Source organism: Arabidopsis thaliana, chromosome 3 (assembly GCF_000001735.4).
Source record: "Arabidopsis thaliana chromosome 3, partial sequence".
NCBI lineage: Eukaryota > Viridiplantae > Streptophyta > Magnoliopsida > Brassicales > Brassicaceae > Arabidopsis > Arabidopsis thaliana.
The window spans coordinates 22,641,432-22,665,920 of NC_003074.8; the positions used below are offsets into that span (position 1 = coordinate 22,641,432).

Sequence of the window (24,489 nt, forward strand, 5' to 3'; positions counted from 1 at the left end):
AAAGTGTGATTATATCATTAAATCTATTGCTTGCTAGTAATTGGTGATATTTGGATGAGTGTCAATAAAAAAAAAAAAGTAAAAACCTTAAGACTTTAATTTGATTTTTTTTTTTTGTTGGATGTATTGAATTTGGAGTGATGCATTTTTCAAAGTAAAATAACAAACAAACAATAGTTTCTGGAAATCGATGGACATTTAACATGCAATTTTTTACATGCATGTAATTAAGATTAGAAAAGATTGCAAGAAACTTTTGCTATTTTATTTTATTATTTATTGTTGATGATCGTTTATATAGTAGATAAGAACAAAGCAAAACAAAAAAATCATCAAGTTCTGCAAAGATAATTGCAGAGGCAAATAAATCTTTTGTCAACGGTTTTATAGCACTGGCCAGTTCCTTGCAACTGCTTGTCACAGAGACTTGTGCATGTGGCTCCATCACAATTGTTGTTTAACAGAATCTGATGACATATATGTTGTCCTTGCGTTTCTTTCGCCATCATCCCTAAAACAATATTTTTAAACATCAAATTTCAATATACAAAGCATAAAAACGTGAAAATTTATTTGATTAATTTGTTAATGGTCATTTATAATATAGTTAGAGAATGGAAATGTAAAACAAACCTAGGAAGAAGACAATGAAGATGACAACATTGGTGAGTTTACTCATCTTTTTGATGATATAATAGGATTTGGTTGGAAAAAGAAAAGGATTTGAAGTTCTTTTAATATCTTAAACAAAATGAGGGTATTTGTAATATATGTGACATGTAAATATCATCTCTATATATATACTGTATGTGTGAAGTTGTGTGTCTACGTGTCTAATATAGCAAAAAAAGTTGGACGCATTTGATTTGGAAAGCAATCAAGTATGATAATTAGAAAGAAAATAAAAATCAAATAAACTATACATTCATAAGATGGACAAGTAAAGAGAAAATGAATGGGAACTATGGCAGTAAGTGTTTTAGAAAGCAATCTGTTCAAATATAAATAGAATTGAATTCAAAAACCACTTTTAGAATGAAATAAACTTTTGATTCAAATGCCATCTACTGTAGTTCAACAATAAGATATGATAGAAAACCTTTTTTCTTTTAACTCGATTTTCCGTATCTGACCCAACATCAAAACCATTGGATTTGATTTAGTTAATGAATATGTATATATTTTTAATATAAGATAAGGAATAACTAAGATTATTCATTCCGCTTTCATTCATATGTTTTTAAGATTTTTGTTTCAAATTTACGAATGTTTTAGTTTTGTAAAATAATTGTTATATCCATGATCCATGATCCATGATCCATCCCTGTGAGGCACATATGCTCAAGTAGTAGCTTATAGTTCATGTGAAATAAGAAAATGAAATCAGAATTTATATAATAATATAAGACATTGTGTAAGTTTAGTTTTAATTCATGTCATTGTCATTATCATTATCATTATCATTATCATTATCATTATCATTATCATTATTATTAGTTTTATTATCATAATTTTATTACTATTTTAAATTAGAATTTGAGTCTATAAAAGTTAAGTTTTGCAAGGAAATGTGCAGAGACAACTTTTTCTATAAGTATAAACGTTTGGGAAGCACGATCCATTTCCTTTCCATTTTTGCTTACACAGAGTATCACAAGTGCCTTCATCACAGTTCTTAGCTTTCATTAAAATATCACGACACATTTCTTGTCCTTGCGTCTCTTTCGTTACCTTCCCTAACAAATATTTTAAATAATCTTTAAAAAAAAATTTATAAAACCAAAAAAAATGTATTAAATGTTTTAAAGAATGGTAAATGTAAGGCAAACCTAGAACGAGGACGATCATGAAAATAGCGAGAATGGTGGATTTAGACATCTTTGATTAAAATTTCAGAGTAAAAAAACAGAAATGCTGATGATAATATATATGTGAATATTATATATATATATATATATAAGTAATTAAATATATATATATATATATATAGTATGATACATGAAGAAAAAAAAATAAAAAATAGACAAATTCAATAAATAAATAGTTATATAGATGATGGGAATGGAAACAAAATCATAAAATATATAAACATAGGAAGGATATTTACAAAAATCAATAAAAATTAAATAAAATAAGAGAGCTTTATATATATATAATTTAAATTTTGTAATATATTGAATGGTCCAAATTGCATTCTCATTGATATTTATCTATAAAAAAAGGATTTGAAGTTCTTTTAATATCTTAAACCAAATGAGGGTTTTTGTAATATATGTGACTTGTAAATATCATCTTTATATATATGTGTGAAGTTGTGTGTCTACGTGTCTAATATACAATCAATCCTAATAGAAAAAAAAGTTGGACGCATTTGATTTGGAAAGCATTCAAGTATATTAATTAGAAAGAAAATAAAAATCCAAATAAACTGTATATTCATAAGATGGACAAGTCAAGAGATAGTGAGAATGGAAGTAAGTGTTTTAGAAAGTAATCTGTTCAAATATAAATAGAATTGAATTCAAATAACACTTTTAGAATGAGATAAACTTTTGATTTAAATGCCATCTAATTCAACAATAAGATATGAAAGAAAACCTCTTTTTTGTAACTAGATTTCCTGTTTCTTGCCCAACATCAAAACCATTGGATTTGATTTTGTTTTTTTTTTGGTAGGTCAGATTTTATTTAGTTAATGAATATGTATATGTTTTTAATTTAGATAAGGAATAACTAAGATTATTCATTCCGCTTTCATTCATGTGTTTTTAAGACTTTTGTTTCAAATATACCAATGTTTTAATTTTGTAAAATAATTGTTATATCCATGATCCATCCCTGTGAAGCTCATATGCTCAAGTAGTAGCTTATAGTTCATGTGAAATAAGAAAATGAAATCAGAATTTATATAATAATATAAGACATTGTGTAAGTTTAATTTTATTTCATGTCATTATCATTGTGACATTGTCATTATCATTAGTTTTATTATCATTATTTTATTACTATTATAAATTACAATTTGACTTTGTAAGAGTTCAAGTTTTGCAAGGAAATGTGCAGAGGCAGCTTTTTCTATATACGTTTGGGAAGCACGATCCATTTCCTTTCCATTTTTGCTTACACAGAGTAGCACAAGTGCTATCGTCACAGTTTTTAGCTCTCATTAAAAGATCACGACACATTTCTTGTCCTTTCGTCTCTTTCGTTACCATCCCTAACAAATATTAAAACATAAGCTTTAAACACAATCTTCATAGAACCAAAAAGATGTATTAAATGTTTTAAAGAATGGTATATGTAACGCAAACCTAGAACGAAGACGATCATGAAAATAGCGAATATGGTGGATTTAGCCATCTTTGATAAAAATTTTAGAGTAAAAAACCAGAAATGTTGATGATAATATAGATGTGAATATCATTATATATATATAAAAGAAATTAAATATATACATATAGTATGTACATGAATAAAAAAAAGTAGACAAAATCAATAAATAAATAGTTATTTAGATGGTGGGAATGGAAACAAAATCATAAAATATATAAACATAGGAAGGATATTTACAAAATCAATTAAAATAAAATTAAATAAGAGAGCTTCTCTTATATATACAACTAATAATTTTAAAATTTGTAATACATTGAATGGTCCAAGGTGCATTCTCATAGATTTTTATCTATAAAATATATGTAAATAAAATCCAGTTAATTATCTTACAATTCTGATTTTCATGTACAATAAGTTGGATTAATCTTTAAAAAATAAGTTGTAAGGATCCATCAAATAATCCCCTTCTAACTATAATACGCATATTTGGAGTTTAAACTCTCAAAATTTAGATATTGAATTGAGCCTTAAACCTCGAAAATAAAGTATGTCTACTACAATGATATAATTTAGATATAAACTTAACATAACACAAATTGTGGGGGTACAAAAAATGTTAGCAAAAATATAAAAAGTCCTTTTGGAAAATAAAAAGATTTGAGCAACTACATTAAGTTTATGTATTTTTTTAGAATTTCCCGGAAGAATAAAACTACTGTAGTCTCATGATATCAAAACGTTTATTGGGGACAAGACATTCTCTTGTCGTTTTGTCAATTATCCATTAGATAGAAACTGGTCCTCGAAACCTAGAATCATCCACCCCGCAAAGTCGACAGATTTCCAGCGAATTCAAACCCGATCCATCGAGATTCTGGATCAACCCGATTACCCAAGATCCAATCTTTCTAATTGATGAATCAATCGATCCCTTCTACCGTATCTTCTTCTCCGACGACTGATACGATGGACGCTTCGCCGCTTCTTGGCCGGAACAGACGTAACCGCCCACGGTCCTCTCAGCCGATTCGTGGCGCGGCGTCGAGACTTCTCCGCCGTGCTAGCAACCGCCGGATGATGCTCCGTGAGCCCTCCGTTCGAGTCCGTGAGGTGGCGGCTGAGCAGCTTGAGGAACGGCAGAGTCAATGGGCTTACTCTAAACCCATTATAGTTCTCGATATACTTTGGAATTTCCTATTTGTGATTGTTTCAATCGCGATTCTAGGGTTTAGTTCTGATGAAGATCCTGATGTTCCTCTTAGGTTGTGGATCATTGGGTATAATGTTCAGTGTTTGTTTCATGTTGGATGTGTCATTGCTGAGTATAAACGTCGCCGTGTTGCTAATTCTCCTCCTCCTAGTGGTGAAGATTCCTCCAATCACGAGTCTCTTAGCGGAAGTGAAGATGAATCTGATGGCTATAGCATTAACAACACTGATGATGATGACCATGGAACTAGGTTCAATTTCTTTCTTATGGCTACAGCATTATACTAGCTTAGATTCAGAGCAATGTTGGTTCTTGTGATAGACTTATACTAGCTTAGAATTCAGAGCCATGTTAGGTTGAAGGAAACTTTTAGGATTGTATAGAAATAAAGAACTGAATGAGAACTGTTTCCCATTGATCTACTCTCATGTGGTTTGTTTCCTATTCTAGTTTCACTAAGCACCTTGAATCTGCGAATACCATGTTCTCTTTTGTGTGGTGGATCATCGGGTTTTACTGGGTGACGGCTGATACCGAGGCACTAGCTCAATCTTCGCCACAACTCTACTGGTTTGTTTCTAACAAAAGTTGGCTGTTGTGATTTTGTATTCTCAAGAGTTTGTTTCTGTGATTTATTTAATCTTTGTTTCTTGTGTGTTTTGCAGGCTCTGTGTTGCATTCCTTGCGTTTGATGTTATGTTTGTTGTCATTTGCGTAGCGGTTGCTAGTCTTATTGGTATTGCTGTTTGTTGCTGTTTACCTTGCATCATTGCGATCTTGTACGCATTAGCAGATCAGGTAAAGAAACATTATGATGATGAAGAACAAATGAGTCTCATGTTTCTTGGTGAATCCTATTAAGCGATTTGTAAATTTCAGGAAGGTGCACCGGATGAAGAGATAGAGAGGCTTTTAAAATTCAAGTTTCTCACAGTAAAGAATTCTGAGAAAGTGAATGGCGAAATACGGGAAACTCAAGGAGGGATAATGACTGGATTAGATACCGAGTCTCAAACCGAACGTATGTTATTAAGCGAAGATGCTGTAAGTAACCATAATCAAATCTCCCATTTTCTATCGAATTTGGATAAAGACACTGAACTGACTTTAGCAAAACCGGAAAAAAAAAACCATTGCAGGAATGCAGCATTTGTCTATGTGCTTATGAAGATGGAGTAGAACTAAGGGAGCTTCCTTGTAGACACCATTTTCACAGTTTATGTGTAGACAAATGGCTAAGGATCAACGCTACTTGCCCTCTCTGCAAATTCAATATCCTCAAAAATGGTGAACCTAGTGGCAGTGAACAAGTGTGATGAGGAGAAAGATTTTGCTGTTCAATCTTTGTGGAATGTGATGAGCTCATCATCATCATTTACTTCAAAGCCTGTTTGTTCTTTTGACCATTACAGAGGAAAGAACAAGAAAGAAGACCTTGAGATTTGTTTTGAGATGAAGCTGCACATCTTGTCTTTTTGGATATGATATTTGTAAATGCAATAAGTATATATAGTTCGGTTGGAAGATGTTATTCATCGAGTCAGTTGTGATTTTAGCCGTTTGGTGTTTTTAAGCAACGGATTAATTAGATTAATGTACGGTGATGAACCATGCATGTTTATATTGCTGTGACGTCATTGTAGTGAGGTGAAAAAGAGAGAGAGAGATCACTATTTAATCAGAATTCACATTCAAAAATATATATATAAATCACTGCAATCAATTGTATTCTAAAAATTTATTCAACGTAGTAAGTCAAAGATTGATGATATAGTTTGTGGATAACAGAAGACAAATCAACTGGTGCAGTCATAAGTGCAGATGCAGACCGTGCTTGTAGTATCAACACACACGCCGTTTCCACCATGCTGCATAGTACATTCATGTGCGCATATCAAACCTTCGCAGTTTTCCTGCGGTGTTAAAAGATAATCATAACACTGTTTTTCTTCTCCTTGCGTTTCCTTTGTCACCATCCCTAATACAAAAAAATTAAAACATAGTCTCAGTTTCCTTTTGATAGAAAAATAAAAGGTGTTGTTGAAGAAAAACTAGTATGAATAATAAAGACGGAACGTGGAAAATATTAAAATATGTGTTATGTATAAAGCAAACCTAAAACGAGGACGACCATAAAGATAGCAAGAGTGATGGCTTTAGTCATTTTTGATAATACAACAGAAATGAAATTATCAAAAATAAGATGACAATGAGTGTAATGATCATCTACACGTGAATGTCATATATAAGATATCACAAAATCTCTAAAATTAGTTAAAAATCAACAAGTAATTAAGTAGATGTTGTATTCAAACAAAGAGAAATTAACTTAAAAGTGGAAACGTATAAAAGTGGAAAAGAGAAAGAGATCATATTACGATTATCTACCATACTAATGTGGTTATTCTGTAATCGTAAGTAGCAACAAGAGAGAAGCGTGTGGAAGTAGTTAAACTGTTAAAGGCTTAAAGCCAATATTGCCGCTATTTTAAAAGTCCGACAAAACTTCCTTGTAGACAACATTTCTACAGTTTATGTGTAGACAAATGGCTAAGGATCAACGCGACTTGCCCTCTCCAAATTCCATATTCTCAAAAATGGTGAACATAGTGGCAATGAGCAAGTGTGAGGAGGAGGAAATTTGTGCTCTCAGTCTTTGTGAATGTGATGAGCTCATCATTACCTTAAAACATGTTTATAATTCTTTGATCATTACAGAGGAAAGAACAAAGAAAGAGGACCTGGAGACTGCAATATTAATTTTTCCAAACCCGTTGCTTTGTTATTACTATTTGATGATGGTTTGATACAAAAAAAAAAACAAATTTTGATGATGATTTATGGATAACAGAGACAAATCATGTTTTGCAAATAAACATGCAGTTGCAGGTAAACTGATCGGTTTTAGAACACCCGCCTACTCCCTTAAACCTTGAAGCACACATAGCATCACACGGCGAAGCTTTACAGCCTTCGGTTGGTGTTATAAGATTATGATGACACACACTTTTTCTCCTTCTGCTTGTGTTTCCTTAGTCACCATCCCTAATAATAATAATAAAATATATAATTTCAAAATTTTAATATAAAATAAAGAAGTGATATCAACACACTGAACTGTGAACAAATGAGAAAAAGGTGAAAATACATTTAATATGTTATATGTATAAAGCAAACCTAAACCTAGAAGAGGACGACTATGAAGATAGCAATAACGATGGTTTTAGTCATTTTAGATGATATAATAGAAATGAAAAACTTTAAAGTAAAACGATAATGTACACCCAAATATCATATATATATATATATATAATCAATCACAAAATCTAAAACTAGTTTTTTTTAATATAAATCAACTAGTAATTAAGTAGGTAAACGGAAAGAGATCTTTTGAAACAAATAAGAAAAATATCTAAAAGAATAAAATAAAATTTGAAACAAATAAGAACTTGGTTAATTATACATAATAGTCTATATGATACATGAATAAAACAAAAATGAAAAGTCAATAAATAATTAAATAGATTCTCGAAAATAAAGAAAAAAATTATAAGAACAGGAAAGAGATTTAGAAACTTGATATATAAATGGAAATAAACAAAAACTTGATAAATCATACCTAGTTTTGTTATATGCAACATCAGATGTGTGAGAACACTCAAAGTAGCATATAATATATGAATTAGTCCGTTAGGATAATCATAATTTTTGATTATTAAACTATGTATCTAAGAAAACTAAAAATATTGGGTGTATACAGTTGTCCTCCTGACATGAGTATATGATTGTAAGTAGGGATAATTAATCCGAATACTGGTTTGGTTTGGTTCAAAAATTTTGGTTTTTAGTGGGGCGATAAAGAGGAAGAGTCATATAAAGATTATCTAAAATAATAATGGGTTTTGTGTTGTAGTCGTAAGCCGTAACTCGTAAGTAACGAACGAGAGAGAAACGTGTGGATTTAGTAAAAGGCTTGAAGCCAGTGGCCGCTATTTTAAAAGTCGGCCGAAATCAGAGACTAAGCCCAATTGCGCCAACAAACTTTTACCAAAATGGTTGAAATTTCTATAATCTTGTGAAGTTGTTAATTAGTAAATCAATTCAAACAAAAAATCATAAACAAGAACAGACGGTCGTAGTGAAGCCAAAATAAGTCCATAACAAAGTGCCCACGTGAGGTACATCTAACACTGCACATTTTATATCCGTGGAAGTCTTATCTCTTCTCTAACCAGCAGAGAAACTACTTTTATCTAGTCTTAAAGTTGTGCGGTATAAAATTGTCACAGCATAAACATATTACAATTTCATTTCGATTTTTTTGTAAACATGCCCATAATCTATCATAGTGAAACAAATATAAATATTTCAATTTGTCTCTGTTTTTTTTTTTTTTTTTTACTTGAGGAAAATCCTTCTTCTTTTGAAGGATTAAATATCATAGATTATATGACGTAACTTTGACAAAAAAAAAAAAAGATTATATGACGTAACATTCTCAAAACAATTTAAATTGATTATAAACATACCACTAGATATTTGTTTAATCATATCCGCAACAAATCACCACGCAAGTAACGTTACAATAACTCACAATCATTAAATACAAACCAGAACAATTGCAAGACTTTTTTTTTTTTGTTTTCTTCTTCCAACAAACACACCATGCACGAACTATAACAACAAGTTCTTAGATATCATCGTCGAACAAATTTGACTTTTCTATTTTCAATTTTGGTTTCGTGAGTATTATAACAAAAATTAATCACACATCTTTGTTCCTCAATTCCAAATTGGGAAAATCTATGGAACAAAGACGAAGAATTAATAATATGTGCATCCCCCCCCAAAAAAAAAAGATTTTAAAATTGGCGTTGATACAGACCCCAAACCGGAACTCCGGTAACAGTCCGGCCACCGTATCCATCAATCGATGCCGTCTCTAATCTCGGCCTCCACAAACCAGTAACCGCCGCTTGGGACGAACACGCGCCGTAATCTCTGGTGGGATCCGATTTAACCAAAATCGAAAGATTGACGATCCCACACTTATCACCAAACTCATCTCTCAATCTATAGCTCAAGAAGTTTAAGTGACCTTCAGGTGAATACCTTCCCATGAAATCATTCGTTGGGATTTTAGCTTCTCCGATTTTTTTATCATGCCCAGAACCTGTTCGATAAAATACCTCAATGAAGATAAACTGTTCATTACCATTGATGGGCATCTCTGATTTATAGTTCCATGTAGGATTGCTTCTTCTCGATTCGTCAAGATTAGATTTTCGACATTTCTCGTCGATTTTTACGACGGCGAAAGTCTTTTTCTTGATGGGTCTCCGGTTTAGCTTAAGCCCTTCTGCTGATCTCAAATCAATCTCCAATGTTTTTGTCATCATTGTTGTATAATGATTGTCGATTGATCTACCAAAATATATCATTTGGGTTTAATGTTTATTTGTTGGTCTAATCATTAAGTAGAATGAAAGAACAAGTTTATATATAGACAACATCACTTAGGAAGGTGACAAGGAAGTTTGGAAAGAAGTCGCTCGGAGATTTCTTCTCTTTTTCCCGCCAGCTCATTATCAAGATATAAAGAAGTCGACCAAACAAAAAAGGGCAAAGACAACAAAAAAAAAAGACAAGGAAATTACGTTTAAATTTTAGATTAGTATTTTGTTCATTTGAATTCGGTTTTATATCAAAAAATAAAATAAAATTGTTTGAATATATTTTATGAAAACAATAAAACTGTTTTCAAATGAATCATTATTTTTTGTTTTTTGATAAATAATACTTAACTCTTTGCTGTGTTAGTTCATATATAATTTTGTGCTTCAGCTTAAATATTACTCCTTCATTTTCTTCTATTTAGATGAATGTGTAAATTATGAAAAGGACTATAAATTATAAGTGGTCATAAATTCTCAAATATATTTACATTTTTAAAAACATTTTTTAATATAAAATAAACTAAATTCTGAGTATTTTATTACTAGTATAATAATAATAAAAAAAAAAATTTAGTTTTGTGATTATATGACATTTCGAATCTCGCGAATCACGATGTTAGTTTATTTACGTAACATCAATCTCAAGATTTCTAATTAATATAAACACAATTTGTTTTTTGAATAATGTTGTCTAGTTAAAAGTGTAATACGACAAAAAGGAATTAAAACAATGTGGCATAACCGCATAAGCGAGTTGAATCCAGCAGCGTGATAAACGCGGCGAGACGCGAGAACGTTCGTTGTTATAAAAAAATGCGCGTACCAGCAGCTACGATGAAACACGAGTATAATTGTATAAAGGAAAGTACTCGTTTATTTCTTCCTTAAGATCTACTTAATTATTCGTTTTTGAAATTGACTCTTTTTTATCTCAACTCCAGCTCAAGATTTCCTAAAATCCATGTAGTTTTGTCGTATAAAATAAAATGTGGTAATCATGTTCTAAATAATTTACTAAAATTATGAAGTGTCCATACTCGTATCGTATTATGGTGTAAGTTTTTTTTTTTTGTTAAGTATGCTCTATATGGCCTTGATATTTAGTTGTCGACAGAGTCTTAATTATATTTTTAGATATTAATTAGAACTTACATACTCAGGATAATAACATCAAAATACTTTTTCTTGATGTTAAAAAACTTAACTTGTGAGAAAATTATGTGGAAAATTCCTTCGCAAAACGTTTATTTGAACGGAAACTATAGTTATAACTTTTCACCAAATATTGATCAAGAATTATTCAACTCATTTGAATATATTTTCGTACGACCTCTTAGTGTAAATGGAGTTAACTTTTGTTTAAGAAGGTTGGAATTTACTTAGACATTCAAATACGTAGACTTTATCAAACAATCAAAAATACTAATTATCTAATACGTATAGATTACTTTCGTCTTTTTCTTTTTTTACGAGTGGAACGAAAACTCATGGAAAATATTGGGGGAGTCGTTGACTCCATGTCCTACTTGTACGGTTGTACACTTGTACCATTCCTTAATTCTTGGACAGGTTGTGCAAAAAAATAAACTTCAATTTAAAGTGAAGATAGTAAAACAAATAGTAAAGAAATTTATGGTTTCTTATGATGATTATGTGATCATGTTTGCACGTAAGGTACAATTACAATTAAGTCTTCACCACGTAATATATATGCCTTAAAAAATATAATATCTATTTTTGAAAATATGTACCGCATATATATCATCAAAACATCATTTGCAGAAAGAAAAAAAAAACATAACTTTCGAATTTCTCATGTATTGGAAACATCTGTTTGGGTTAACCTGCAGTTACGAATTTCGTTGGAACCTTTTTTCTCTTGTTGATTTCCATGAAACGTTGTATTTTGTTTTCTACTCGCATTGTATATCTTTTTTCAAGTATTAAAAAAAAAATTTGGATGTAGAGCAAAATACATTAACTCGACAGCTTCAATTTTCTAATCTTTGCGTCAAGTTTTCAAAAAGTCTTCTCATAATCTGAAAAGCTAACATTTTACGGCCATTCGATTTGGAGGAAGAACAACTTAACGTCCCACAACACTCGAGAGCCGCAAACTGATCATAGTCGCATATATACGATTCTATATATACTACATATATTTTTCTATGTGGAAATGCCCCTTAATTATCATTTTTTAATAAAAGATAAATATAATAGCCCTTAATGTTCAAAAAGCTAACTTGTAATATCAAACCGATTTACATTGTGTTTTTAATTAACGTATGGGTGTGCTATATACTAGTTTGTATAAATTTGAGATAGATTGGCCATATGTACTATAAAAGGGTAATGATCATATTGTTATAACAGGAGGAGTTACGTTGTCTAATCTTATACTAGCATGCCTTGGATTTTTCATGCATGCATGGATCACAATGTGTGACGTCACCATGTGTTTGTCAGCACACTTTGTGGAATTAAAACCCCATCTGATAATTTTATTATAGTGCGATCTATCAACTATAGTACTTGCGTGTAAAATATTCTGACACTGAATAATTATAGTGTTTTTTCTTGGTGAAACAATGATATCTGATATATAATCGATTAATCGCATTGGTAGCTAGGTTTGCAAATTTATCTATTTCTTCAAATTAAGGGTCTAATTTGCTACCAAAGTAATTAAATCGGCGTGTATCATATAGCCATCGAAACTGAATCAATTCGTATATCAACCATAAGAAGTTGTTTTTTCTTTTCTTTTCTTATTAGTTGTGAAGTTTGGAACTGAACTCTAAATACGTCTAAATTGGTTAGAGACTAAAACGGATAACTTAGTCTCCTCCGAAATAATGTTTAAATCACAGTGTCTGGAACTTCACTAGATTTATAAAACCGGAAATATTGGGTAAAAAAACATTGCCAAGTCCATTGACTTCATCTAAAGACTAAAGTCACCGATCGAAGCCACTTTCAAGTGTTCCTGACAACGAATTTAATAGTGTTTTTACATATGCGACAAAGGGAAATGATAGGATATGATGTGTATTTCCATTTTGATAGGATATGGTGGGGATTTTCCATTTTGATTCCGATCGAGCCTTAGAAAAATATTACATACATATATTTAAAAAAGGCAGTGGCTGGGAAACCTACTACAGTATTCGATAAAGACAGTGAAATCAAGACAAAAACCTAGCTGTTACATTGAGAAATTTTGAACAATTTACATTTATGTTAAAATTATGAACTCACCCATTTGCCAACATATGTTTCCATCTAATTACCTAAAGATCGGTATTAGGTTTTATATATACCAAGTTAGCTAATATTTATTATCAAAAAATAAAATTCTTAAAAAATATTGTTTTATGGTTAATTTGCTAACATATTTGCTAAATGCTAATTATTTAACAGATTATATATGATCAGCATATCCACCAAGAAAAAAGATTATATGTCAGCATCATTCTTCATGTTTAAGCGTATAATTTGGCTTATTCCCCACAAATGATTTCACCGGTTAGAGCCTATAAATTAGTACATCTTATTGTTACCTAGTCACTTCATAATCTTATCAAATTCGAAATAAAGTTAGGTGAATGAATTTATTAGTAATTATTAGACGAAAATTGTGCCTTACGTTGCATATATATCCGGAAAGCTACACTAAAAGAAGTTGACCTATAAATACCTATAGCAAGTCTATAAAATCTAAATTTCCACGAACTTCCACATATCTACTCTATCTTATGATTCTCATTTGCATCTCTGTCAGATAATGCAGAGTCATGTGCGTGACATGATACTCGGTGACCTCATAACACATCTTACCAATCTTTCATTAAATGAAAAAATGATTAGCGGTACTTAATTTTTTGGTCCAGAGCTAGTAATTGTCATTGGAAATTTTGAATGCACTGATGCAGTGTACTGTGTATCCCAGTTGACATTTAATGGTCTATAATTTGGAAAAATGGAAAGAAACAACAGTTGCATCGTATCACAGGATAAACTTGGACATATCATATGATTTAGTCAATGATGATCATTTTTGTTATTAATAGGAAAAAAATTGTTCTCTTTTCTTTCATAAAATTTTGGATATTAGCCTTGACATGACATATAATTTATGTCATGTGATTTAATCACAAAACGATCAAAAAGTGTTATATATCGTCTATAACTCGTACATATATTCACACTATCGAAATTAAACATGGATACGACTAAGACAATACGATGGTATACAGGTCAAGGTTGACTCTTGGTTTGTTTGTTTTTTAACAGGTCAAGACAGCAATTATGAGGAATTCAAGATGGGCTTATGAATTTCCGAGTTCATTACGATGAAATGAAACAGAATTATGAATATCCGCATTCTCATTATTACATGTAAAATTTGCTAAAACCGAAAGACACAGAGATACTTTTTAGGGTTGTTGAGAGATTTCTAGATGAGGTATGTTCATAAGCATCATTATTTTAATGTGATTTGTGATGATCAGTGCTCTCAAATCACTTTTGCATTTCTCCATTTACATGAGCTAGCTCCTACTTGTGGCTTTATGTAAATCCTGGTCTACACAAGCTAGAGATTCCATTGACGAGTACCATGGTGATGCCTTTTTTCAAAGCAGGTGTTCCTGAATGCTCCTTCGTTAGTTCCATGCCTCATACACGAATGGTATTCAGTGCAGGATCCAATTGGACTTGATTCCTTGACAGACTTTAGCTTTTCTTTAAACCAAAAAAAGAAGAATATCTCTGCTAGCTTCTCATAGTCTGCTCATTATTGGGATGCACTATCTTCGTAGAGGGAATGTAGAGTTGTACATATAAAGTGGTTGACTTGGGACGAAATACCCACATTACTGTAAAATTTTAAAAATCGTGCTCGAATATCAAATTTGGTGGTCATCTCAAAACATCCCACAAGACAATATAAGGAGTGAAAAAAAATGGAACCTGTCAGACCGCCGTGCAACCACCCCGGCAAGGTAGAACCGAGCCGAGTAACGATCCTCTACAGCACCAGATGCGTCCTAAGACGATCGTAGCCGTCAATCACGCTCTGATCGCACGGCCATGGTTCATCAACCAGGGTTAAGGGCCTGTCTCCTTAGAAATCAAGGAAACAGAGGTACGAGCCTATAGAACAGATCCTGTTCAAGTAAGGTCGTGACCAACAATGCTTCCTCACACTTTATATACAATCAAGTGTTTTTTGTCATATTAGCGATGTGGGATAATGTGTAGGAACTTATAAGAAAAGCGTACATGGGTAGTTGGGTACTGGGTAGCAGTGATAAATGGGCAAAAGCCCACTTAATTATATCAATAGCCCAATTATCTTATTGCTCCATTTAAGCTCTCTACCACACGGTATGGGATGGCAATATGGCATGGCTTTCTGGTTCTTACAGTTTCGTAAACCCAATTTGAGCATGTTATCAGGAACTCAATATTAAAAGATCTACATTTGTCAGTGAATTGGGTCTCTGAGCATTTTCTTAACCAGAAATCTTGCGATGAAGTGATGATAGACGCTAGTGGAAGCAGGTGAAAACATTTTGAGCAGCAGCAAGTGACCAATAAAAGAGGACCTGTATGTGAGATTGTTGTGGCACACTACCAATTTAAACATTGATTCCTTTTGTACTTCTCTCTCACAGGCTGTGACACATCTGATGCACCACCACCATTTTACTAAATATTTGAGGCCCCCAATCTAATTACAGCTAGCTTGATAGATGGGTTGATTTCGTGTAAGAATCATGCAAGTTACCATTTTCAGGAAATCTTACTTGGTGTCCTTGATGGAAACACCGAGAAACGTGATGAGGCCTTTTCCTAAGCAATATACGCCTGAGGCCTAAACCTGGTTCCCGGATGCTCTTCCATAGATCTATACTTTCCAACACAAACGGCATCCATTCATGTATCTATGTCAAACCACTGCACTTGATTACTTTAGAGACTTCAGAGATCTCACCTTGTCATACTCTGCTAAATGGGGATGCAAAATTCTTCGTAGGTGGATGATAATGTAGTAGTGTTGTATAAACTGATTAAAGACAGTAATATCTGTATACAGAATCTTGTTTTATTGAACAGAAGAATGTAAATAGATCAGCAAAAGATCACTGAGCATGTGAAAAAGCTTTAAAGCTTAGAGATGGGAGAATGGTAAAAAGTAGCACGAGATAGGTAAGTGACTTTCATGGTCTCCTTGATCTTGAACTCAACAGTCACCACCGACAGATTCCTCCCAGTCCTCACCACCGTTCCCTCCACCAACAATTCACTCTGCAAAATAAATCTCAAACAATATAAGCTTCTGTGCTTTGAAGATCAGAGAGAGTCTTAAGAGAGACGAGAATGAATGTTAGGTGGCTTACCGAAATAGGAGCAGAAGAGAGATAAGACATACTCAATTCACCAATGAACAGATGTTTGTCTTCAGACACAACAGTTTTCACACAAGCCATCGCTACTCTCTCTGCAATTGATGCCACCGCTCCTCCATGTAACCCCTTAAAGAAATTCTGTTTTCACAACGAAACCAATCAATTTTACAAATCAAAGATCGAAACTTTACGAAACCCATTTGATCTAATTAGAGAGAAGAAGATGATTACGGATATGCCTGGCGTGACGGTGACGGAGCACGAGACACGGCCGCGTGCGATGGAGAGAGCTCTGGTATTGTTTTGAAATAAGACGGAGAAAGAGTCGAAAGAGGTGAAATCGTTGCAAGATTCGTCTGGGGAAATAGCTTTGAAGAAATCAGCAACCATTAATACGTAATTTGGATCGATCACTTTGGACACCGCCGTCGTGTCGGACGAGATCGGAGTAGAAGACATGTCGGTGTCTTCTGGGCTCCCAGTTTCACGGAATTTTGCCCAATTCATTTTTAACCTACTCTGATTTTTTTCCAAATTGATTTTTTTTTTGTGTAATGTTGACTTTTCTCTCTTTTGTAATTATTTTTTTCCTATTTTTAGACAGTAAAAAACTGTAAGAACTTTTTTAGGTGAAGTGTACAAAACTATAGCCACAATTTTTTTTATGCCGATCAATTAGTTTATTCACTATTTTAAATTTTTGAATTAGATTTATTAAATAGTGTTATTTGGGTAAGTGTAACTAATGAAAATCAATTTGTGAAGAAATTTATTTCAGATATGAGCATCTTGCTTATATTAACCTTTTATTTATATATAACATCTTTATATTTACAGTGCTATAAATATATTAATTAATATATTAATTTATACAGAAACGAAAGTTATACAAAGTAATGATCCGCATTTAAATCAACCAGGTTGCTCTCAAGACCTGTTAAACATAAGTTTTCAATCCTAATTCGATTGATCATTGATGACATGCGTGTATGACATATAGTTAATATATATCTCAAAGGGGAACATATATTAATTACCTAAAGTTTCCCTGCAAGCATAAATGCCTTGTAGTGAACATCCTTGACTTGTTCATCATCACCCCAAGCTTCCTTAAACTCATCAATCATATAAGAAGTTAAAAGATCCTCTCCTTGCTCCTTTGCTTTCACTAGAGGCTGCCATGATTTTAAGAACCCTAGAAATCCATCTAGCGAAAGCATGTGTGGGATGTCAAGAGCTTTAGGCCTTCCTTGAGTCCCCATCCTAATGTTTTTAAAAGGAAACTCTATTGTTTTATAACCATCAAACGCCAAATTCATAGTCGGGTTTCTGTAAGGTAATGTTGAATCCACAAGACGTTTCATGATGGAATCAACCTTTGGGGTGATGATGAGATCGTTGTAAACCCAAACTACGATGATACCGCCTTGTTTACGAAGAACACGTTTCACTATGGGGTAGAATCTCTTTAGGTCGAAGTAGTGAAGAGCTTGAGCGGCTATTATGATATCTATGGAGTTTTCTCCACCGAGTAGAGTCACTAGATCGTCGTCGGACATTGATGATGGAGTGTGATAGTAAGTGACTTTTGGGTGCTTCATTGCACGTTGGAGTTGTGATTCATTTATATCAGTTGCCACCACTTTCTGGTAGTACTCAGCGACCTAATTACACAATATATATTTGACTCACGTACGATTAGTTCATTTAGGCTTCACATAAAAATTGATCGTGGCTTGAAGTATTTTTAAGGAAATGTATCAAAACTTCAAAAGGTTCAAAGTAACACTATTGTTTTAGAAAGAAAACAAACCCCAATAGCAGCCTGACCGTTGCCGGTCCCAACATCCCAAGCCACCTTATGGTTGCTGGTTCGACCAGCCAACACTTTGTACCATATTGTAGGATATTTCGGCCTTGCGTTCAAGTACTCATCAGCTTGCTTTCCCGACAAAGCAGCCAATTGAGCCATTTTTTTCCTTGTGTTTTTTCCCCCTCTCTTTCTTTGCTTTTGGTTGATAGATTACAATTTCACTTCATAATTTAATATTACTTATAGTAGTCACGAAAATTTGGAAAAGAAAAAACTCGAATCTCATACCTTACTCAACTAGATTAGGTCTTAAGTCTTTATATTCTTTGAAGATAAGGATGCTAGAAAAAGATGATGTCGAATTTACAGAAATATAACGTCTAACATCGCATTTATGCCGCAATCCACTATAAAAGAACATGTTTTATTGTTATTCCTCACCGAATTGAAGGAAATAACGATTATCGCATAGGTTAACTACGTTACAGATTTGTCCGTAAATAATAAACTCCACTAAAATCATACATGAAAAACTCTACGTACTAAATAAATACAGCTTTTTTTGAAGTAAATTTCAGTTCAGATTAACAACTGGAAAAATCTTGAAGTAACTAGAAATCGAATAGAATAATAATAAAATAAAGGGAATGTGACACTATGAGGCACTTTTAAGAAATGTTTTTCCGTTTTAGACACTTTTAAGAGTTTAGGCACTTTATCTTGTTTTTGGTGAGAAAATAGACAAAATTACCCTTGAGATTTTGTCTCTCTCTTTTTCGTATCCATTCTCTCTCTTTCTCTCGCTTTATCAAAAATAAAAAATCAAGAAAACAAATCTTCAAAATTTACATTTTTTTTACGCCATTAAAGAGAGAAAAAAGTTGTTGAACGTTTGCAAAGAAGAAATCATCAACTTCTTTCTTTCTTCCTTCTTCAACAAATCATCAGCTTTCTACAAAAAGAGAGATTGATTGAACAATCAGATTCAACTTTATTTTTCCAGTTAATCGGATCTCCCGATTTCTCCGTGTCTGCTTTGATTAAGGAGAATTTTTCAGATCACCAACTTCAGAATATGAATCTGATTTTTATAAGAGAGGATCTGTTGGATTTAAAGAACTGCCATGGTAATATCATCACATATTCACATCCTCTTCGTTTTTCTATCGTTTTCTGTTTTTGCTCTTAAATAATTTATTTTTCGATTTCATGAACCACCAGGTTGTGAATAAACCAAATTGGCCAATTCCAGTATTGAATTTTATATCCATTTGATCAGCTTGTTTGGTATCATATGATTTTGGCTCGATAAATTGATAATATCGTTGAACTTCTAAGTTAAGAGTATTTTACTTTGCATACGAGAATCAATTATTTCCACATGGTCACGTCTAAGTGGACATGTTATTATCAAAGCTTCCAACACGATTTCATTATGTAGAAACTAATAATCATATAGGTCTCCAAAACACAAGAACAATCTGTAGACATTACTTTCAAACATCAACACGCTAAATCCAAGTAGATAATGATAGTTTGTGTCCATGATAACTCATCCACTTAAACTTGACCATATGGAGTAATGGTGAAACATGACAAACACTTGAACACAAATGATTCATGTTTAGAGCTTTCATCAATTATAATTTGAATGAATAAGAGTATCATTGGTGATGCAAGAATCACAACTTGGTCAAAACAAATCATACCAACACACAAAAGTTCATACATCAATGAATATCACCAATTTCACGAGTAGCGTCCATTTTTTGTTGACCACTAGTTCACTTGTTTATAGACACTCTCATCGTTATGTGGGTTGATCACTTGTTTATAGACACATATGCTGCAAACAAAATACGTGGTTGTCCATTACGGATTGTCCAAATGTTGTAGTCCAATAGAGAACATCAAGTACTGAATTTCAAACAAACGGGGCAGAGAAGTTATCTAACATTATCATAGAATTATGAACAAGATCACCAAACACTTGGAAGCTTTTAGTAAACCAAACCATTAATCTTTAGTTTTATAGGAGAAATAACCACACAAAAATCAAGGGATGCACTTCACTCCTCCATATCAAACCTAAAGAGATAAATGTGTCTCAATCAAATACTATATATGTGTAAATTGACGCTAATACTCTCCACTAGCAAAATCAAAGTCTGAATAAATCGTTCAAATCAATCTAATTTCATCATAAGAGTTAAGGTTAGTTTATACCTTCAATTCCAAACAATTTCAATTCCACAATCAATCAAATCCACAATCTCACAACAATTTTTCAAATTTCTGCAACATTGAAACTTCCTGCATCTCGTCACATCAAACTTTCCACTATACCGATTCTAGAAACTTCCAATAACATCAAAACCAGACTATGACACCTCAAAAACACGAAGAATCACGAAGCAAGACAAAAGTAAACATGAATGGAGATGAGTAAACTCAAATCACCTTGAGTTTATGAACGACGACGACGTCAGAAGCGCCGGTGATGTTGATCAAGCGGTCGATAACGTTCTAACTCATGTCGCCATAAGAAAGAAGATATGAAGAATCAATTTGAGCGAGAAGCTTGGTTCACAACAATTGATTGATTGTGAAATTTTGTTTTTGGAGTGAGGAAGGAGAAAAGAAAAAAGATTTTGTTTTGTTGTTGTGAAATTACCGTGAACCGATGGATTGAATTGGGGGAGATGGATTGAATTGGAGGGGGGGAAGAGAGAGAGAGATGAATTGTATCGAGAAAGAGAGAGAATTATAATAAGAAGAATTGTTAGCGTAAATGTAGGAGAGATATAGTTAAAGGGCAAATCGAGAATTTTGTCTAACAAAAGTGTCTCATAACTTAAAAATGCCTAAATCGACAAATAACTTTTTAAAAGTGTCTCACAATATAATATTCTCTAAAATAAATTATAATAACTTGTAAGTTTGTAATTAACCATCGCCCAAATATGATAACTATCATCAGTAACGTTTTGTTCCAAACAAATTGCCTTTATTAACGAAAACAAATTGCCTTTATTAACGTTTTGTTCCAAACAAATATAATAACTTTAGTTATCTCAAATATGTGTCAATATAATGCAAGAAAAAGAAAAAAAAACTGTAAATTATGAAAATCGACGTCACAGGTAAATATACTAACATGTTCAACTTTAAATAATGCAAGACTAAAACAACGGCGTCGGATTAGAAGTCTAATCTCCCATGAACATCAATTTCTGAGCTACGTGGCTTCGTTTGCCTCCACATTTCTTCGTATGGTTTCTGTGCATTCACTGCATGCGCATAAGAAAAAAAGAAACGCCAATTATTGATATTCTTTGTCTAAAACCCAGAAATAAAAAGGTTCGAAAATGGCAGAGGAAACTCCAAGGTATGTCTTAAATCTTCTCTTAGTTCTTGATTTAGTCTGTAATCTTAGTGAGTTTGGTTCTGATTTTCTCAGATTGTTTAATGGTTTTTGTAGATATGCTGTAGTTACTGGAGCAAACAGAGGGATTGGATTTGAGATATGCAGACAATTAGCTAGTGAAGGGATTAGAGTTGTTTTGACCTCTAGAGACGAAAACAGAGGACTTGAAGCTGTTGAGACACTGAAGAAAGAGCTTGAGATTTCTGATCAAAGCCTTCTTTTTCATCAGCTTGATGTCGCTGATCCTGCTAGTATCACATCTCTTGCTGAGTTTGTGAAAACCCAATTTGGGAAACTCGATATCTTGGTAGGCATTATTAGTAAACTCTCTTTGATCAGTTTACTCTGAAACAGGTCTTAGACTTTACAGTTTCAAACGTGGTTTTGACTAGAATGATTGCTTTACAGGTCAATAATGCAGGGATTGGTGGTATAATCACTGATGCTGAAGCTTTAAGAGCTGGGGCAGGGAAAGTATGAGATAATCTTTGTGATTATTTTGCAAGCAATTACTTTCATGATATTATTAGTATTGATGATCTTCTGTGAAGTATTTAAATGTTTTCTTGTTATATTCGACATGGCAGGAAGGTTTCAAGTGGGATGAAATCATCACGGAGACTTATGAGTTAACTGAAGAATGCATCAAGATAAACTACTATGGACCAAAGAGAATGTGTGAGGCGTTTATTCCTCTTTTGAAGTTATCTGATTCACCAAGAATCGTCAATGTATCATCCTCCATGGGTCAACTAAAGGTAAGTAAGAAAAGATTAGATATCAAGGAAGCTTGAGAGATGTATTGTTGGCTAAGAAACACTATTTATGTTACAATTGATTATTGTTTACCAGAATGTACTAAACGAATGGGCAAAAGGAATCCTGAGCGACGCAGAGAATCTCACTGAGGAAAGAATCGACCAAGTGATCAACCAACTTCTCAATGATTTCAAAGAAGGTACAGTTAAGGAAAAAAACTGGGCTAAATTTATGTCGGCTTATGTGGTTTCAAAGGCAAGTTTGAATGGTTACACGAGGGTCCTGGCGAAGAAACATCCCGAGTTTCGCGTAAACGCTGTGTGTCCTGGATTTGTTAAGACAGATATGAACTTCAAGACTGGAGTCTTGTCTGTGGAAGAAGGAGCTTCAAGTCCTGTGAGGTTGGCTTTACTTCCGCATCAAGAAACTCCTTCTGGTTGTTTCTTTAGTCGCAAGCAAGTTTCAGAATTCTGAATCTTCTTTTGTGTGAGAATAATAAGCCAAAAATGTAGTAATTTAATGAGAGGATTATCGTTTGAATGTCGAACATATACTCTTAGATAAACAAAAACTTTTATGAGATGTTTTGGTAATTACTCATAAACTTGAATATAATTACTTTACAAACAGAATAATATATAGTTCCATAAGAAGAAACTAAACAAAATTTGAGTCTACTTCATTGCATTAGTTAAGAAATTATCTCTTTAACAATTTATGATTATATATATTTCACAAAAGGAACTCCCGGATATTTCTTAGGATTCATGTTCTTCAGCTGCTGCATCAGAAGTTTCTTCTTCTGTAGGGTTTGCTTCATCTTCTTTGGGTTCGGTTTTGTCTTCCTCAGCCGTCGAGCGACGGTGGTTAGCCGCGGCTTGGAGGACATGATTGTAATTACCTTTCTCAAGGAAAAGCTGGCTGAAGTGGACCTTACAGTAAAGGACGCCATCGAGAGCAGCATATGAAGAATGTGTTAATGGACAACCACTATGTGCACATCTGAAGCAAGTCTTGTGGTAAGATTCTCCTTCCATTGTCATCTTCTCTAGAGGATAAACTGTTTTCTTACAAGCTGCACATTTGTCTTGTGTGCCGCTAAAGAAGGATGATAACCTGTTTGGAGCCTTCGTCTATGCAAATGATCACACCAAGAAATCAGATTAGAAAACAAAAAGAGAAAACAGAGGAATGTTGATGAATTATGTGCTTACCGCATCATTCGATTTCTCGGTCTTTCCAGCTGTAAAAGACCAAGAAGAGAAAGTAGCAAAGATTGTTAGCTTTTCAAGAGAGGTTAATAAAAAACAGAGCAAAGAAAACAGAGGATTTGTTAGCAACCTGTTTGGAAATTCTTGCTGAAATTTCCAGATTCTTTGAAGAGCTGTTCAAAATGGGTCTTGCAATACAAAACTCCATCCATGGATGAGTAGTTACATATCTGAAAAGGAGAAGAAAGATGTTCTCTTTGTGTTTTTTTTTTCATGAGGGAACAATGGAGGAAAAGGAAGATAGATAGATACCACGAGAGTGCCATTGCAATGGCTGCACCTGAAGCATGACTTGTGATAAGGCATTCCTTCCAAAGTCATCAAGTCCATAACGTATACCGTCTTGTCACACGCCTTGCATTTGTCTGTTGTCCCTGTAAACGCCGCCATTGGTATCTCTTCTTCTTCTTCTTTCAAATTACGAAAGAGTTGGAAGATGGATCAAAAGTTTTCTTCTTCTTTTTGTTGTTCGTTTAGACACGAATCAAGGTTTGTTTTGCCATCATCTATGAGCTCTCTGCCTTTTTATTATATCAAAATCATGGATTGAGATTTTTAGGGGTAAAATTTTCTTCTGATGGTTGAGATTCAAATGAGGAGAGCCCTTAAAATGTTCTTCTACATTCTAAATCTATTTCTGGCTATATTTTATTTTATTTAACACTTATTTTTGTTTTGCTTTCTAAATTATATCGTGTAAACCAAGGGATTAGGTGCAAAGTTTATATATAGTTAGCCTCCGATTTTAAGATGTTATTAATTCATATACACAATTATAAGGATCTTTATACAAAATAAGTAACACCT

General features: G+C 33.0%; 10 protein-coding genes, 1 long non-coding RNA gene, 1 other non-coding gene and 1 pseudogene across 16 annotated transcripts; 3 read left to right on the forward strand and 10 right to left on the reverse strand.

The window, feature by feature from the left end:
- Positions 1-281: 281 nt before the first annotated feature.
- LCR8 (low-molecular-weight cysteine-rich 8) lies at positions 282-751 on the reverse strand. Its single transcript, NM_001035832.2, has 2 exons — positions 634-751; positions 282-511 (listed from the first exon to the last, which is right to left on the reverse strand). Exons 1-2 carry the CDS (start codon positions 677-679, stop codon positions 333-335), a joined length of 225 nt encoding a protein of 74 aa, NP_001030909.1. The 5' UTR covers positions 680-751; the 3' UTR covers positions 282-332.
- Positions 752-1,551: 800 nt separating this feature from the next.
- Positions 1,552-1,878, reverse strand: LCR52 (low-molecular-weight cysteine-rich 52; the record flags this gene model as incomplete). The annotated part of the gene is made up of 2 exons (NM_001035833.1): positions 1,552-1,736; positions 1,830-1,878. 2 exons carry the CDS (start codon positions 1,876-1,878, stop codon positions 1,552-1,554), a joined length of 234 nt encoding a protein of 77 aa, NP_001030910.1.
- A 1,054-nt stretch (positions 1,879-2,932) lies between these two features.
- LCR53 (low-molecular-weight cysteine-rich 53) lies at positions 2,933-3,388 on the reverse strand. Its single transcript, NM_001035834.2, has 2 exons — positions 3,312-3,388; positions 2,933-3,217 (listed from the first exon to the last, which is right to left on the reverse strand). The coding sequence occupies exons 1-2, from the start codon at positions 3,358-3,360 to the stop codon at positions 3,039-3,041; spliced, it is 228 nt and encodes a 75-aa protein (NP_001030911.1). The 5' UTR covers positions 3,361-3,388; the 3' UTR covers positions 2,933-3,038.
- A 672-nt stretch (positions 3,389-4,060) lies between these two features.
- On the forward strand, positions 4,061-6,334 carry AT3G61180 (RING/U-box superfamily protein). Its single transcript, NM_115982.3, has 5 exons — positions 4,061-4,793; positions 4,994-5,113; positions 5,209-5,341; positions 5,423-5,587; positions 5,683-6,334. The coding sequence occupies exons 1-5, from the start codon at positions 4,249-4,251 to the stop codon at positions 5,857-5,859; spliced, it is 1,140 nt and encodes a 379-aa protein (NP_567110.1). The 5' UTR covers positions 4,061-4,248; the 3' UTR covers positions 5,860-6,334.
- On the reverse strand, positions 6,293-6,737 carry LCR54 (low-molecular-weight cysteine-rich 54). The gene is made up of 2 exons (NM_001035835.5): positions 6,659-6,737; positions 6,293-6,521 (listed from the first exon to the last, which is right to left on the reverse strand). The coding sequence occupies exons 1-2, from the start codon at positions 6,705-6,707 to the stop codon at positions 6,340-6,342; spliced, it is 231 nt and encodes a 76-aa protein (NP_001030912.1). The 5' UTR covers positions 6,708-6,737; the 3' UTR covers positions 6,293-6,339.
- A 526-nt stretch (positions 6,738-7,263) lies between these two features.
- AT3G61185 lies at positions 7,264-7,751 on the reverse strand (annotated as a pseudogene). The gene is made up of 2 exons: positions 7,692-7,751; positions 7,264-7,588 (listed from the first exon to the last, which is right to left on the reverse strand).
- A 976-nt stretch (positions 7,752-8,727) lies between these two features.
- On the reverse strand, positions 8,728-10,205 carry BAP1 (BON association protein 1). 2 transcript variants are annotated; one of them, NM_001203221.2, is made up of 2 exons: positions 9,172-10,167; positions 8,728-8,944 (listed from the first exon to the last, which is right to left on the reverse strand). In NM_001203221.2, exon 1 carries the CDS (start codon positions 9,982-9,984, stop codon positions 9,406-9,408), a length of 579 nt encoding a protein of 192 aa, NP_001190150.2. In that variant the 5' UTR covers positions 9,985-10,167; the 3' UTR covers positions 8,728-8,944; positions 9,172-9,405. The 2 variants fall into 2 exon arrangements, with proteins under 2 accessions (NP_001190150.2, NP_567111.1); NM_115983.3 differs by lacking the exon at positions 8,728-8,944 and having other exon boundaries at positions 9,023-10,205.
- Positions 10,206-14,452: 4,247 nt separating this feature from the next.
- Positions 14,453-15,168, reverse strand: AT3G61198. Its single transcript, NR_143962.1, has 2 exons — positions 14,971-15,168; positions 14,453-14,876 (listed from the first exon to the last, which is right to left on the reverse strand). It is a non-coding gene; the product is annotated as an other RNA (non-coding RNA).
- Positions 15,169-16,023: 855 nt separating this feature from the next.
- AT3G61200 (Thioesterase superfamily protein) lies at positions 16,024-17,151 on the reverse strand. The gene is made up of 3 exons (NM_115984.2): positions 16,644-17,151; positions 16,404-16,550; positions 16,024-16,311 (listed from the first exon to the last, which is right to left on the reverse strand). Exons 1-3 carry the CDS (start codon positions 16,917-16,919, stop codon positions 16,168-16,170), a joined length of 567 nt encoding a protein of 188 aa, NP_191679.1. The 5' UTR covers positions 16,920-17,151; the 3' UTR covers positions 16,024-16,167.
- Positions 17,152-17,200: 49 nt separating this feature from the next.
- On the reverse strand, positions 17,201-18,465 carry AT3G61210 (S-adenosyl-L-methionine-dependent methyltransferases superfamily protein). Its single transcript, NM_115985.3, has 2 exons — positions 18,226-18,465; positions 17,201-18,076 (listed from the first exon to the last, which is right to left on the reverse strand). Exons 1-2 carry the CDS (start codon positions 18,382-18,384, stop codon positions 17,450-17,452), a joined length of 786 nt encoding a protein of 261 aa, NP_191680.1. The 5' UTR covers positions 18,385-18,465; the 3' UTR covers positions 17,201-17,449.
- A 2,952-nt stretch (positions 18,466-21,417) lies between these two features.
- Positions 21,418-23,062, forward strand: SDR1 (NAD(P)-binding Rossmann-fold superfamily protein; the record flags this gene model as incomplete). Of its 3 annotated transcripts, none has more annotated exons than NM_115986.4 (5): positions 21,418-21,613; positions 21,707-21,959; positions 22,061-22,126; positions 22,240-22,410; positions 22,505-23,062. In NM_115986.4, the coding sequence occupies exons 1-5, from the start codon at positions 21,594-21,596 to the stop codon at positions 22,883-22,885; spliced, it is 891 nt and encodes a 296-aa protein (NP_191681.1). In that variant the 5' UTR covers positions 21,418-21,593. The 3 variants fall into 3 exon arrangements, with proteins under 3 accessions (NP_191681.1, NP_001326283.1, NP_001190151.1); NM_001203222.1 differs by having other exon boundaries at positions 21,522-21,613; positions 21,686-21,959; positions 22,505-22,925; NM_001340081.1 differs by having other exon boundaries at positions 21,446-21,959; positions 22,505-22,885.
- Positions 22,994-24,259, reverse strand: PLIM2c (GATA type zinc finger transcription factor family protein). Its single transcript, NM_115987.4, has 4 exons — positions 23,935-24,259; positions 23,753-23,852; positions 23,626-23,654; positions 22,994-23,544 (listed from the first exon to the last, which is right to left on the reverse strand). The coding sequence occupies exons 1-4, from the start codon at positions 24,070-24,072 to the stop codon at positions 23,170-23,172; spliced, it is 642 nt and encodes a 213-aa protein (NP_191682.2). The 5' UTR covers positions 24,073-24,259; the 3' UTR covers positions 22,994-23,169.
- On the forward strand, positions 23,156-24,193 carry AT3G09575. The gene is made up of 2 exons (NR_141546.1): positions 23,156-23,430; positions 23,516-24,193. It is a non-coding gene; the product is annotated as an other RNA (long non-coding RNA).
- Positions 24,260-24,489: the final 230 nt, after the last annotated feature.

Coding starts and splice junctions, on each gene's coding strand:
- LCR53 (NM_001035834.2), bottom strand. CDS start 3,360: ATGGCTAAATCCACCATATTCGCTATTTTCATGATCGTCTTCGTTCTA. Junction 3,218..3,311: donor CATGATCGTCTTCGTTCTAG/GTTTGCGTTACA, acceptor AATATTTGTTAG/GGATGGTAACGAAAGAGACG.
- LCR54 (NM_001035835.5), bottom strand. CDS start 6,707: ATGACTAAAGCCATCACTCTTGCTATCTTTATGGTCGTCCTCGTTTTA. Junction 6,522..6,658: donor TATGGTCGTCCTCGTTTTAG/GTTTGCTTTATA, acceptor TTTTTGTATTAG/GGATGGTGACAAAGGAAACG.
- PLIM2c (NM_115987.4), bottom strand. CDS start 24,072: ATGGCGGCGTTTACAGGGACAACAGACAAATGCAAGGCGTGTGACAAG. Junction 23,853..23,934: donor ATTGCAATGGCACTCTCGTG/GTATCTATCTAT, acceptor TCTCCTTTTCAG/ATATGTAACTACTCATCCAT. Junction 23,655..23,752: donor CAGCAAGAATTTCCAAACAG/GTTGCTAACAAA, acceptor GGTCTTTTACAG/CTGGAAAGACCGAGAAATCG.
- AT3G61180 (NM_115982.3), top strand. CDS start 4,249: ATGAATCAATCGATCCCTTCTACCGTATCTTCTTCTCCGACGACTGAT. Junction 4,794..4,993: donor GATGATGACCATGGAACTAG/GTTCAATTTCTT, acceptor TTCCTATTCTAG/TTTCACTAAGCACCTTGAAT. Junction 5,114..5,208: donor TCTTCGCCACAACTCTACTG/GTTTGTTTCTAA, acceptor TGTGTTTTGCAG/GCTCTGTGTTGCATTCCTTG.
- LCR8 (NM_001035832.2), bottom strand. CDS start 679: ATGAGTAAACTCACCAATGTTGTCATCTTCATTGTCTTCTTCCTAG. Junction 512..633: donor CTTCATTGTCTTCTTCCTAG/GTTTGTTTTACA, acceptor ATATTGTTTTAG/GGATGATGGCGAAAGAAACG.
- AT3G61210 (NM_115985.3), bottom strand. CDS start 18,384: ATGGCTCAATTGGCTGCTTTGTCGGGAAAGCAAGCTGATGAGTACTTG. Junction 18,077..18,225: donor ACGGTCAGGCTGCTATTGGG/GTTTGTTTTCTT, acceptor TTGTGTAATTAG/GTCGCTGAGTACTACCAGAA.
- AT3G61200 (NM_115984.2), bottom strand. CDS start 16,919: ATGAATTGGGCAAAATTCCGTGAAACTGGGAGCCCAGAAGACACCGAC. Junction 16,551..16,643: donor CCGTCACGCCAGGCATATCC/GTAATCATCTTC, acceptor TTGTGAAAACAG/AATTTCTTTAAGGGGTTACA. Junction 16,312..16,403: donor TCTCTTCTGCTCCTATTTCG/GTAAGCCACCTA, acceptor TTTATTTTGCAG/AGTGAATTGTTGGTGGAGGG.
- BAP1 (NM_001203221.2), bottom strand. CDS start 9,984: ATGATATATTTTGGTAGATCAATCGACAATCATTATACAACAATGATG.